The following is a 14797-nucleotide window of genomic DNA, read 5'->3' as shown; positions in this document are numbered from 1 at the left end:
AAACCATCTCTGCAATTCTTGGTATCTGTCATGCTAAAGTCTTCTAAATCAGTTGGCAGTCCTGCACATCAAGCTACTTGCTGAATTATTTCAAACTGGTATTCCACTATCAACCCAAACTTAATGTGTCTAAATCCAGACTAAATCCCCACTCTTCACTTCAAAACACGCCCTTTCCTCCTGATTCTCATATTTCTGTCTTCCTACCATATTTTCTTAGTTGAAATATTTCACGGTACAGTACTGGTTGGCAAGCAATTTGGCACCTTGGTAAAATAATAAAAATGCAATTTTATTCCTATCTTTTGATTCACATATATGTAAATATAATCCAAAGAACTAACACAAATTATGACAAATGTTACACACATAAAATTATTTTTAATGTGGAGGTGGCAACTAAACATTTAAAATCTGAGAAACTATTAGGCACAAACATGGAGAAATATTAGCTAACTTAAAAATTAAAAAGTGAGATATATGTTTGTGTTTATAATGATCAAAACAATGTACAATATGCATGTAAAAAGGGATGGAAAGAAATACACTAAAATAATATTTATTGTCTGGAGGAAAGTGACCATTTTACCTTGACTGTATGTTATTTTTTAGTAATTATATCTACTACTGTGGGCAAGAATCCCTTAGAATAAATGGAGTAGCCATCATAGTCAACTAAAGAGTCCAAAATGCAGTACTTGGAGGCAATCTCAAAAATGACAGAATGATCTCTGTTCGTTTCCAAGGCAAACCATTCAATATCAGAGTAATCCAAGTCTATTCCCCAAGCAATAATGCTGAAGGAGCTGAAGCTGAATGGTTCTATGAAGACCTACAAGACTTTCTAGAACTGACACCCAAAAAAGATGTCGTTTTCATTATAGGGGACTGGAATGCAAAAGTAGGAAGTCAGGAAATACCTGGAGTAACAGGCAAATTTGGACTTAGAGTACAAAATGAAGTAGGGCAAAGGCTAACAGAGTTTTGCCAAGAGAACGCACTGGTCATAGCAAACACCCTCTTCCAACAACACAAAAGAGGACTCTATACATGGACATCACCAGATGGTCAACACCGAAATCAGACTGATTATATTCTTTGCAGCCAAAGATGGAGAAGTTCCATACAATCAGCAAAATCAAGACTGGGAGCTGACTGTGGCTCAGATAATGAACTCCTTGTTGCCAAATTCAGACTGAAATTGAATAAAGTGGGGAAAACCACTAGACCATTCAGGTATGACCTAAATCAAATCCCTTATGATTATACAGTGGAAGTGAGAAATAGATTCAATGGATTAGATCTGATAGACAGAGTGCCTGAAGAACTATGGACAGAGGTTTGTGACACTGTACAGGAGGCAGTGATCAAGATCATCCCCAAGGGGAAAAAAAAATGCAAAAAGGCAAAATGGTTGTCTGAGGAGGCCTTACAAATAGCTATGAAAGGAAGAAGAGCAAAAGGCTAAGGAGAAAAGGAAAGATATACCCATTTGAATGCAGAGTTCCAAAGAAGAGAAAGGAGAGATAAGAAAGCCTTCCTCGTGATCAATGCAAAGAAATAGAGGAAAACAATAGAATGGGAAAGACTAGAGATCTCTTCAAGAAAATTGGAGATACCAAGGGACATTTCATGCAAAATGGGCTCGATAAAGGACAGAAATGGTGTGGACCTAACAGAAGCAGAAGATATTAAGAAGAGGTGGCAAGAACACACAGAAGAACTGCACAAAAAAAGATCTTTGTAACCCAGATAATCATGATAGTGTGATCACTCACCTAGAGCCAGACATCCTGGAATGCAAAGTCAAATCGGCCTTAGGAAGCATCTTTATGAACAAAGCTAGTGGATGTGATGGAATTCCAGCTAAGCTATTTCAAATCCTGAAAGATGATGCTGTGAAAGTGCTACACTCAATATGCCAGCAAATTTGGAAAGCTCGGCAGTTGCCACAGAACTGGAAAAGGTCAGTTTTCATCCCAAAAACCCCAAAGAAAGGCAATGCCAAAAAATGCTCAAACTACCACACAATTGCACTCATCTCAACGCTAGCCATACACGACTGAGCGACTTCCCTTTCACTTTTCACTTTCATGCATTGGAGAAGGAAATGGCAACCCACTCCAGTGTTCTTGCCTGGAGAATCCCAGGGACGGGGGAGCCTGGTGGGCTGCCATCTATGGGGTTGCACAGAGTCAGACATGACTGAAGTGACTTAGCAGCAGCAGCACACGCTAGCAAAGTAATTCTCAGAATTCTCCAAGCTAGGCTTCAACAGTACATGAACCATGAACTTCCAGAAGTTCAAACAGGATTTAGAAAAGGCACAGGAGCCAGAGATCAATTGCCAACATCTGCTGAATCATTGAAAAAGCAAGAGAGTTCCAGAAAAACATCTATTTCTGCTTTATTGACTATGCCAAAGCCTTTGACTGTATGGATCACAACAAACTATGGAAAATTCTTCAAGAAATAGGAATACCAGACCACCTGACCTGCCTTCTGAGAAATCTGTATGCAGGTCAAGAAGCAACAGATAGAACCAGACATGGAACAATAGACTGGTTCCAAATCGGGAAAGGAGTACATCAAGGCTGTATATTGTCACCCTGCTTATTTAACTTATATGCAGGGTACATCATGAGAAATGCTGGACTGGATGAAGCACAGGCTGGAATCAAGATTGCTGGGAGAAATGTCAATAACCTCAGATACGCAGATGACACCACCCTTATGGCAGAAAGTGAAGAGGAACTGAAGAGCCTCTTAGTAAAAGTGAAAGAAGAGGTTGAAAAAGTTGGCTTAAAACTTAACATTCAGAAAACTAACATCATGGCATCTGGTCCTATCACTTCATGCAAACAGATGAGGAAACAGTGGAAACATTGACAGATTTTATTTTCTTGGACTCCAAAATCACTGCAGATGGTGAGTGCAGCCATGCAATTAAAAGACACTTGCTCCTTGGAAGAAAAATTATGACCAACCTAAACAGCATATTAAAAAGCAGAGACATCACTTTGCCAACAAAGTTCCATCTAGTCAAAGCTATGGTTTTCCCAGTAGTCATGTATGGATGTGAGAGTTGGACTGTAAAGAAAGCTGAGCACAGAAGAATTGATGCTTTTGAACTGTGGTGTTGGAGAAGACTCTTGAGAGTCCCTTGAACTGCAAGGAGATCCAACCAGTCCATCCTAAAGGCAATTAGCCCTGAATATTCTTTGGAAGGACAGATGCTGAAACTGAAACTCCAATACTTTAGCCACCTGATGGGAAGAACTGACTCACTGGAAAAGACCCTGATGCTGGGAAAGACTGAAGGTGGGAGGAGAAGGGGACAACAGAGGATGAGATGGTTGGATGGCATCACCAACTCAATGGGCATGAGTTTGAGTAAACTCTGGGAGTTGGTGATGGACAGGGAGGCCTGGTGTGCTGCAGTCCATGACGTCACAAAGAGTCAAACATGACTGAGGGACTGAAGTGAACTGATGTTATATAAACTGAATTACATCTTATTCAGAGAGCAGTTTCTTTATCAGCCTAGATGCCCCTAGATTTCTTCTGTTTGGCTCCGAAATTTACATGTTAACTCTTTAATTTACATGTTAACTCTTTAGTATTCTTTATGCCCATCAGTCCCTCTGGCCTTTGTTGCCCCGGCCCTTGTCCTTCCCTGATAACATCCAGGGAGGACCAAGATGCTGGTCCTTGAGGAGGATCCTGTAGGTTGGTCCATCAACCCTCGGAACTCTTCTCCCCGCTCCCGCTCTCCTCTTCCTCTCCTCCCCTGCCACAGAGCCTGGGAAGGAAGCAACTCCAAGCCTCAGCCCAGCAAGGCCATGTGACATGGTTGTGACAAGGGAAGCATTGGTAGAAATCTACTGGAGAATTCCAGGGACACGCCTGTTCTCCTGAAGATGGGAGAGGATGACAGGGGCTGTCCACCTGCCAAGGATGTGGAAGAAAAGGCTTTGAAAGGCCAGGGTCCCTGACAGTGTCATGACAGCAGCTGCTACTGAACTTCTTACTGTGGGACAAAAGTAACCCTCATTCTCCAGTTGCTATTTGTTTTTGGCTACTTCCAGCTTCATGAGCTGCTGACTAACACCTTGCCTAGTTGCCTTCCTGCTTCTAGTCTTATATCATTCACATCCCCCTACCTTTTTTTATAAGACAAGAATGAGCAGACCAGAAAAGAATAGTAAATAAATATTGGCAATAAAGGTGAAAGAGAGCTGACACATGAAAACAATGTTGTAGACCTAAAACAATTACCAGAAGTATGAAAAAACCATTTTAAGACTAAACGAGGTCCACTGAGTAAAGGTTTAAAAATTCCTACACACATCAGTGGCTATTCAAGGCCTCAGTGTCAGCACCACAGTCCAGTCTAGTTAGTGCAGACTCTCAAGAAATACTAATTGTACAAAAATATTCAGTCAAGAGTGGAAACAACGGTGAGTCAGACATAAAACGCATTACAGTTGTGGAGCCTAGAGTTCAATCGGGAAGGGGTATATGAACAAAATAATTCTGCAGTAAATATTTAAAATCTGTGATAAAAATTATCAAATGAAAGCATGGGTTTTATAAAGGAGCGCCTGGTCTAGCCTCTGTGTTAGAGGGGGCAAGGGCAGCAAGGAAGTCTTCGTAGGAACTGAAGTCTGAACTGGCTCGGTGGGTGATCCTGCTTCATCAAGGAAACGGGGAGGAGGGCGTGGGAGGAGCGAGGGCACCTGGGGAGAAGGGTGGACACCCTTGGGCCTGCAGTGAGATCACAAGTGCTACTTCTGAGCAGCTCAAAGAAGGCCGTGCGGCCGGCCTGCGGCCACATGTTTGTTCCAACTTACCAGGAAAAAACAGAAATTATGTTCAATATACTCTACTTCATAAGGAAGCCTTTTCCCCTTGGAAGTAATAAAGTTAAAATAGTTTATCGCTGAAAATACAAACTGCAAGTTGGCATTGTCATGTCATACAAACGCTGAAGGATCTTCTAAGTATCTGGCACTATGCTAAGGGCTGGTGATACAAATATGAGTAGGTCACAGTCTGTGCCTTCGGGGAACTGCAATAAACAATGAAGAAACCGAGTATTTATGAACAGTTGTAGTTAGGTACAAGGAGCACCTTGGTGGGTGTGGTTAAAGGCCAAGGGGACGCCATAGAGAAATGACTGACTCACTCAAGGGTTGGGTTACCTTGAAAATTAATCTACGTTCAGTACATCATCACCCGATGTTAGCAAATTAATGGACTATGACTAAATTTAAGCATGAAACAAACCAGAAAATCTGAATTCTGACAGATATCGAGAGGTAATGAAATTGTTTAATGGACTTCGAAGTACACAGTCCTACTTCAGAAAACAATCCTGAGAATTAGATCAACCCCTCTAAGCTTGGGCAACCATCCAAATAACAAGATTTGAACATAACTGGATTTTAGAATATGCGTTTGAGATTAAAACAAAAATAAAGGAAACAGTGAATTAGACCAGACTGTACATACAAGTTAGGATCAAACAGAAAGGTAAAAAAAGCCAACGTAAGTTTACTTTGTTCTTTTATTGAGATCCAACTAAAAGACTGTACTTTAAAAGATTTAATAGTAAGAACTAAAATCAGCCTTTTCATCCACTGTAGTTGATAAGATCATCAATAAACAAAACCCAGAGGCTTGGACCTTAGGTTAGTTCTGCCAGTGATCAACTGGTGAAGACAGAAATCACACGGTTTCTCTGAGTCTCAGCCCCCTTATCGTTAAATAAAATAATTTCATCAGTAATGTCCAGTAATTCTAAAAGAGTCTTTCCAGAAAACTATCCACCAATGTATCATTTTCACTGATTTCAGTATTAGCTAACTGTAGCTAGCTAATGGCAATTTTGCCAATAATTTGCCTGGCCACAATACATCAGATTTCACAAACAATGCTTTGAATTTTCCCAGGATAAGTTGACAAATGTACAGTTGTTGTTTAGTTTCTAAGTCATGTCCCACTCTTGGCAATCCCATGGACTGTAGCCCACCAGGCTCCTCTGTCCATGGGGTTTCCCAGGGAAGAATACAGGAGTGCCATTTCCTTCTCCAGGGGATCTTCTCAACCCAGGTATCAAACCTGTGACTCCTGCATTGGCAGGTGGATTCTTTACCATCTGACCATCAGGAAATCCCACCAAATGTGTAATGCCTGATGATTATGAAGCTATGAAGTTGACAAGTAGTTCTGGAGTCTAGTGAAATCTCATGGCTTTATCAACTAGGAAACACACACTTTCAACCAGATTGAATCTTTTTGATGAAGTCTGTATCTTTCTCTTGGATAAAAGAAACAATAAAATAATCACCCAGATATAATGTCAGGTATCACTGTACCAGCAGTAGGAAGATAAACGGAACTTGCATATACTATTTGTGTTGTAGGACATACCTCTTCTCACCTCAGTCATTTTTCCTTAGTGTTTTTGCTTAAAGTGAAGTAAGGAGTTGCAATATGTATGCCAAAGAGGAGTGTGACAACTTAAAAAAATGAAACACAGTTTTGTCACTTGATCCAAAAAGTGACATAGTAATTATATGTAACGCAGCATAATTCTAAACATAATTGCAGTGCAATCTCGCTGACATGCACTCACTACCCTTCCCCATCATTATTATGCATGGATAGCGTTACCTTGTTTTGCAAGTTCTCCACCATCTCCTTAGGGCTTCCCAGGTGGTGCTAATGGTAAAGAATCCACTTGTCAATGCAGAAGACTAAGAAACCTGGGTTTGATCCCTGGGTTGGGAAGATCCCCTGGAGGAGGAAATGGCAACCCACTACAGTATTCTTGCCTGGGAAATCCCATGGACAGAGGAGCCTGGCGGGCTACCGTCCATGGGCTCGCATAGAGTCTGACACAACTGAAGTGACTTAGCACACACGCACTACCTCTTCGAGGTGCAAATTTTTCAAATATGCAGATTCACTTTTAAGTATATGGAGCCCACCGCACCTATCTTATCACAGGACCCCAACACACGAGTATCAGCAACAGCAATATGCAAATATTTATGCAAATAGCTAATGTCCTAGAAAGAATGACAAGCAAGGGATAGCGTTTCCGTAACTCTCTGTAATGTAACTTTTTATAACATAAAGCAGTGTATCTGCCTTTTTCCCACGCCACGCCCTCTGTCGTCAGTGAGAAGGTCCACATCGTAAATGATATAAGAGAAGGTTTGGCAAGTGTGACTGAGATGACTGTTTTTTAAAACAATTATGAAAAGATGGGGGAACCGTACTTATCTATTTTGGGTTGCAGCCAAGCAGATTTTTACGGGAAAGAGCATCTGCACCACACTCATTATCAAGACCAGCAGCCACAGTCCCTCTAAGCACAGGCAAGTCTGCTGGACAAGCACAGCAGCAGGTGTGAAAAGGTGAACCCTTTTCCTACCCGATCCACACCTGCTCCATAACACATCATGTCAATAGTGTGATATAAGCAGATGCTATACCCTCTGACAAACTCAAAACAAAATTAAAATGTATGGAAATTCACATTTTACATAAAGATGAAAAAATGGATGACGGATGTAAAAGTTTATTGAGTTCTGTGATTGTTAATTTTATGTGTCAGCTTAGTTAGACGATGGTGCCCAGCTGCTTGATCAAACAGTAGCCTAAAAACAGCTATAAAGGCATTTTGATGTGTCAGTGTTTACAATCAGCAGACTATCAGTAAGGTAGATGATCCCACGGTATGAGGGGGTGGGCCTCATGCAATCAGCAGAAGGACTTAAAGAACAAAAAAAGGGTTTCCTGAAGAAGAAAGCACCCTCCTCTGGACTGCACCATAGAAATTCTACCCAAGTCTCCAGCACTCAGAGTCAAGACCTCAACATCAGCTGTTATTTGAATCTCCAGCTGCAGCCTTGCCCCACAGATTTCAAACTTAACAGCCTTTCAAACAACAGCATGAGCCAATTCCTTAAAATCTCTCCCTCAATCAATCAATCAATTAACCTCAGTCTCTCTCTCTGTACACACACACACACACACACACACACACACAATTCCTATTGATTCTCTGGAGAATCCTGACTAATACACATTTATCCAGAATTTTAAATGTTAAGTATTCTCTTTGAAAAACAGATTTTTGGGGGGCCCTGTTAATGACACCACTAAATTCTGTACCAACCCTTAGTTTTAAGCTTAGGATAAGCACTCTCTTATGAAAAACATCATGAAACCAGCTGAGAATAAAGCTGACATACTGAGCTTATGTACTTTTAAAAATTAGATTTATGTGCTAAATATTGTGTACTTTCTACAGAAACTAAGTTTATATACTTTCTATAGAAAAAGTAGTATGAAAACATGAAAGAAGCTGGGCAATCATGATTCCCAGTTAACAGCATAGGACTCTCCTTCTTCTGCGGAATATCACACAGTTTCATCATTTGGTAGAAAGACAGTAACATAACAGCAGCACTAGTGGTCAAGAACCCGCCTGCCAGTGCAGGAGACATAAGAGACGTGGGTTCAATCCCTGGGTCAGGAAGATCCCCTGGAGCAGGGCATGGCAACCCACTCCAGTGTTCTTGCCTGGAGAATCCCCATGGACAGAGGAGCCTGGCGGGCCACAGTCTATAGGGTCACAAAGTCGGACATGACTGAAATGACTTAGCATGCAATCATATTCTTATGTATGACAATGGCAAAAATGTTTTAAAATCAGGGTGTATATTACAGTGGTTTCCATTGTAGGACTAGTTTTATATCAGTTAAACTCTTATGGAGCAGTTCTTCCTGATGCATATGTCTCAACTGTGTCCGACTCTTTGCGACCCCATGGATTGTAGCCCGCAGGCAAGAATACTGAAGTGGATTGCCATGCCCTTCTCCAGGGGTTCTCCCCAACCCAGGGACTGAACCTGGGTCTCCTGCATTGCAGGCAGATTCTTTACCATTTGAGCTACCCGGGAAGCCCATCCTCCTGATGAATACCATTATTTTCATATCAGAAAACAAACACACTTGTAAAAAATTATCATGATAAGCAACAAGCAAATGGGCTTTGATTTTGGACCACAGTTGCATTTTATTAAGATTATAAATGGTATTTTAAAAATGACATCTTGGGAATTCCCTGGCAGTCCAGTGGAGAATACTTCACCTTTCAATGCAGGGGGTGCAGGTTCAATCCCTGGTCGGGGAACTAAGATCACACACGCCCCATGGCCAAACAAACATACAACAGAAGCACTAATGCAACAAATTCAATAAAGCTTGTAAAACAAACCAAAAAAGTCCACATCAAAGATAAATAAATAAATAAAAATGACATCTTATTTATTATTTTATACATGACTGATATTAAAAAAACACACATTGAAATTATAAATTATCTTTTGATTGCCCACAAAGCTGCTGCGGGGGGAGTGTTTCAGAAAGACCACCCTTCTGGAGGCGCCCTGAGGACTGAGTACTTACTGACTGCAGAGTCGTAGGAGGTGGAGTTGTGCTCGCCTCTCAGGAAGGGGTATGGCGACAGGTAAGCGTGGGTGCAGTTCTTCCACAGGGGCTGATTGGCTGGGAAGGAAGGCAAGACAGAGCTATTTGTTATTGAGAGGCTGCCTGAAGACTTGTTCCCAGTAGAAGAGAAATACAGGCTGTGGGGGGTACACAAGCAAAATAAAACTACAGATCAACAAACTCAGAGAATTATTGAACAGGGAGGAACCTCCTTAAAAGTCTCATATGGAATAATAGCACAGGAGACCTGGAAAGTGGATTCATCTAAAACATCTAACTCATGACCTAATCCAGTGGAGAGAATGCCCTTAACACCACCTACAGTTGAAATCATCGGATTTCATTCATTTTCACAACAGTATTCTCTAGTTCCTAACATAATGACCGGCACACACACACACACACAAAGTTGTTGTTTAAAAATCTAATAAATTTAGATCTAACTATGATTGGTTCTAACTAATGCAAAATTTCTTCTATATTCTACTTTCAGGGAAAAGATGTAGATGATAGACCATACAAGTTAATGATTAAAGTTTATTTTTAGCATTTGAAGAAACCACAAGAAAGAACTTTAATGTTGTTTGAAATCTTGATGATTTCATCATATACCCTTTAAGGAGTAAAATATTTTTTCCTTCTCTAAGTCTTGGCAAACTCTTCCTCTTGCAAAGTCTGACTTACTTCACTTTACCAAAGCCTAGATCATTTTCATCAGCAGATCGCATGCTTATTCTCCTCCCCCAAATGACAATCAGAAACTCTATGAAATATTTCTCTCAAAATGCCATTTCATCATACCTTTGTTCCTTTAACATATGCCAATTTACTATTGGCCTGTCTTCTGTGATCTCAAATTTTTATGATATACTCCATAATCTTGACTTGTTTAAGTGCCATACTTTGATTTATCACAGGAGTAATTTTGATAAGACTAATAATTTCAACCCACAGTAAGTCAGAAGGTAATAAACAGTTCTTTCATTGTTGGATGAAATAAGATAAAGGCTAGCTATTTTCAGTGAATTGATTTTCAAAGATTAACAACAATATAGCAAATACAGTTGAAAGAATGCAACTGTATTTCTAAGGAGCTATTCTATTTCAAAAAAGAACTTAAAAGTTTCTGTGAGAGAATGGAAACATCAAAAGCAAAGCATTTCTTGATATTGTCCACAAACTTGGTTTAAGCCTTAATAGAGCAAGCTTTCATCTGTCACTGCTCATAATTGTTTCGTTATAAAAAAAGATATTTTTTAAAAAATTTTGAAGTTGTTACTATAAAATAATACATCTCTAATTCTGAATTTTAAAATTTGTGATTTCAAGGATTTATAGCCCCCAAAATAAAAACATTTATTTGCAACATAGCAATAATAGACACTCCAAAAACATACTATAGATAATATTTGTTTTGTTAAGGATGATGTATTTTAAATGTGAGCAAGGAAACAGTGGATTGTCCAATTCTGCCACAAATACTGACTCCAATTTTATGTTAGAAAATAAAATAGTTATTTCTATAGCCAATTCTGTTTACTGAAAAGGAATCAGGAACCTTTCAAAGATACCCCATTGAGATTCCACAGCTAAGAATCCAATCCTGTTTTGTAAGTGATGTGCACCAAAATAAGAAACTGTTCTTTTTTATTGACAAGCCAGGGGTTGGGGTGGGGGGAAAACAAAGCTGAATTGTACTTACTGTACCAGAACTGCCAGATATTGGAATCATTCTCTTCCACAATCCCATTAAACCAACATCTCCAGAAGAATCCTTCATGGTGGAAAGTGACGTTTTCTATCTGCACAGAACACAAATAAAGTAACTGGTATCAACACAATCTGAATAATTACATCTGGGAAATTTTTTAAGCAACGTATTGTTTCCCAAATAATGATGATCATTAGCTTTCTACATATCTCTTCTGAGAAGAAACAGACATTCCACTGCTATTTTTGGATTCTCAGAAGATACATAAGGCTATCCTCATTACCACCAAATAGGATAATATTTTGAAGAAGAAACGCACATTTTGTTCACCCGAACACTTTGCCACTTCAGTCGCGAGAAGCCAGTAATCTGATCCAAAAGCCACCAGAAAGAGTAAAACCCCCAGAGCACCAAAGAGAGCCCCAAAGAAGATGGCAATATTTAGTCTCATTTTCAGTTCACTGGTTTCTGTTGAAATAAAATAAGAACATAAATGAGAGCGGACACCCAGATCCTCAGTTTAAAAAAAAAGACTTCTGAGCAGGCAGGATCTTCTTGAGAAGCGGCTCTTAGTTGGTGTTTCAGTGGAGTCCCACTCACACGGGTGGTGGATTCGTGTTGCTTTTGAGTTCCCCTGGAGGGCCTCCAGTCCGGCAGCTGAGAATGGCAGGCTATTTTAGGACACTGACTGAGGAGTTGCCTCTCTCCCCAGGGGATCAAAAAATAGCTGACCTTCCCCTGACGGTGGAGGGGGTAGTATCAGGAACTGGCCAGAATCATCCTTATTGCTGTGGGGTAATCCAGAGAAGTGGGAAGATGACAGAATGGTGTGAGGTCACTGCCACACTGGCCCAAAGTCTTAAGTGTCTGAACAGGCTCCTCTTGATCCAGAATGACCATGACAACCCTGAAGACACTGAAGACCCTCTACAAGGGTAGATGAATCACAGGTGTAAAGAACCACAAAGACCTCTCTTGGATATAACTGGAAAAAAAGGCATGAGTAGTTCAATCAGTGGAGAAGGCAATGGCAACCCACTCCAGTACTCTTGCCTGAAAAATCCCATGGACGGAGGAGCCTGGTAGGCTGCAGTCCATGGGGTCGCGAACAGTTGGACACGACTGAGCGACTTCACTTTCACTTTTCACTTTCATGCATTGGAGAAGGAAATGGCAACCCACTCCAGTGTTCTTGCCTGGAGAATCCCAGGGACAGGGGAGCCTGGTGGGCTGCTGTCTATGGGGTCGCACAGAGTCGGACACAACTAAAGTGACTTAGCAGCAGCAGCAGCAGCAGTTCAATCAGTAAAGAATCCACCTGCAGTGCAGGAGACTGACAGCAGTACAGGACCTAGGTTCGATCCCTGGCTCTGGAAGATCTGGAGAAGGAAATGGCAACCCACTCCAGTATTCTTGCCTGGAGAATCCCATGGACAGAGGAGCCTGGTGAGGTCCTCTGAAGAGTGAAATGAGTTTCTTTTTGGATATTCTTGGAATATAAAATAGTGGGTCAACTGATCTAACATACACCAAGTACAGTTCAGGTTCATAACCTAGAAATTCATAAGTATATTTAAAAGATCAAGAATATGGTAACATAAACCCTTAAAGTAGAACAAAATACTTTTACACAGCACATGCTATGACATAAATTGCAGTTCCCAGATGCTGTACAAGGTATTCCAAATCATCATCCCCAAAGTAGACTCATGAAAAAAGTCTCAAACGTATATTATTTTCTAGATTAAAATGAGAAAATACAGCCCACATGTTCTTTTCTTTCATTTTAAATATTCAACCTCCTTAAAATAGGGAGTCTTACCTGACACCCATACAAGTCACCAAATAGCAATTTATCTACACATTCTTCATGTCTAGCATCTCTAGCTCATTTCTTTGTTTTCACTCCATGTCTAAATATGCCAGAGAGAATTTTTTAAGTATTTGTGCAATATTGAAAACTTTCACTGTCTCTAATGATTACTGTCTTTTGTATTCAGTGGTAACATGGGTCTCTGCATCTTCTGAAGAGGCATCTGATCTCTATCAGCTTCCTTCACCACTTCTGTTTGACATGGGATGGATCCTTAGAAACGAAATTGTGTGAGTGTGTGTCTGCGTGTGTGTATGTTCGTGTGCTCGTTCAGTCACTCAGTTGTGTCTGACTCTTTGCGATTCCACGGACTATAGCCCACCAGGCTCCTTTGTCCATGGAATTTTTCAGGCATGAATATTGGAACAGGTAGCCATTTCCTCCTCTAGTCATCTTCCTGGCCCAGGGATCAAACCTGCATCTCCTGTGTCTCCTACATTGGCAGGTGGGTTCTTTACCACTGAGCCACCTTGGAAGCCCCAGATAGGCAGAATAATGGGTTCCCAAAGATGTCCACACTCTAATCCTAAACATAACCACATAGTCTATTAATACGTTACTTTACATAGCAATGACCTAGATTATACAGGTTGGCCCAATCTACACACATGAACCCTTAAAAGAAAAATAGGGAATCCTTCCTGACAGTGGTCAGAGAAAGAAATGTGACTCCAGAAACAGTCAGAGACTTGCCAGTTTAAAGACAGAGGAGAGAGGCTACAAGCCAAGGAATGTGGGCAGCTTGTAGAGCATGGAAGAGGTAAAAACAAAAAACAAACCAAAAAAAAAAAGCCAGATTCTCCCCAAGAGCCTTCAGGAAGGAATGCTGCCTACCAACACCTTGACTTTGGGGATTTCTGACCTCTGCAACTGCAGAAAAGGAAATCTGTATTGTTTTAAGCCACTAACTTTCTATTGCTAGGTTTTTATGGCAGCAGTAGGAAACTATTAAAGATGCTGTTCTATAGTTAATGCAATATAAGATCAAATTAAGGGATTTTTCTTGGGGGATGGGTGGGAAGAATGCATCTTCAAGAAGTGCTTACTGAGAGCTTGCGACTGTCCAGGCATTTTATTAGATACACAGGCCCTGACCATGAGGAGTTCATGAGCTAGTAGGGAAAAAATGATTCATTGGAATGAGGTACATAGAGGCTGTAGTAATAAGCTTCTGGTCACCCCAAACCCTCTCCCAAGATAACAGTAGTTGTGGTCATGCAGTTTTATTGTAGGTGACAATGTTGTTATTTAGAAAGGAAGAGGAATCTTTACAGGAAAATTTTACTTCATATCGTAATGGCTTATGATAAAAAACCTATGCATTAATACCAAATCTTTAGCATATGCATTCACAAACACACAAATATATACAAACAACTAGATTGGCACCCCAGTCCAATACTCTTGCCTGAAAAATCCCACGGACGGAGGAGCCTGGTGGGCTGCAGTCCATGGGGTCGCACAGAGTCGGACACGACTGAAGCGACTTAGCAGCAGCAGCAGCAACAGATTTTTCAAATAAGTAGAAAAGAGTGTAGGATTTTGTTATTGCTACAATTCACCTCAATTTTGATCTCTGTCACACATGACATATCACCTTTCTGGAGGAGGTTCATCAACTAATATTTTTTTTCACCATTTTTGGTTTATCCAAAAGTGAATAAGCATCATTATAAAAATGTATA

General features: G+C 40.5%; 1 protein-coding gene across 2 annotated transcripts in view; it reads right to left on the bottom strand.

The window, feature by feature from the left end:
- Positions 1–11887, bottom strand: part of TMEM182 (transmembrane protein 182) — a 49981-nt gene extending 38094 nt beyond the window's left edge. For both annotated transcript variants that reach the window (XM_010829686.1, XM_010829685.1), the window contains exons 1-3: positions 11559–11887; positions 11231–11330; positions 9487–9585 (exon numbers count right to left, since the gene is read on the bottom strand). In XM_010829686.1, coding sequence (XP_010827988.1) covers positions 9487–9585; positions 11231–11330; positions 11559–11690 — 331 coding nt within the window. In that variant the 5' untranslated portion in view covers positions 11691–11887. The remainder of the gene's footprint in view (positions 1–9486; positions 9586–11230; positions 11331–11558) is intronic.
- Positions 11888–14797: the final 2910 nt, after the last annotated feature.

The sequence above is a fragment of the Bison bison genome, unplaced genomic scaffold (assembly GCF_000754665.1).
Source record: "Bison bison bison isolate TAMUID 2011002044 unplaced genomic scaffold, Bison_UMD1.0 scf7180017864508, whole genome shotgun sequence".
NCBI classification, from domain to species: Eukaryota; Metazoa; Chordata; class Mammalia; order Artiodactyla; family Bovidae; genus Bison; species Bison bison.
Note: the sequence above shows the minus strand (reverse complement) of the source record. Positions and strands in the feature narration are given on the sequence as shown.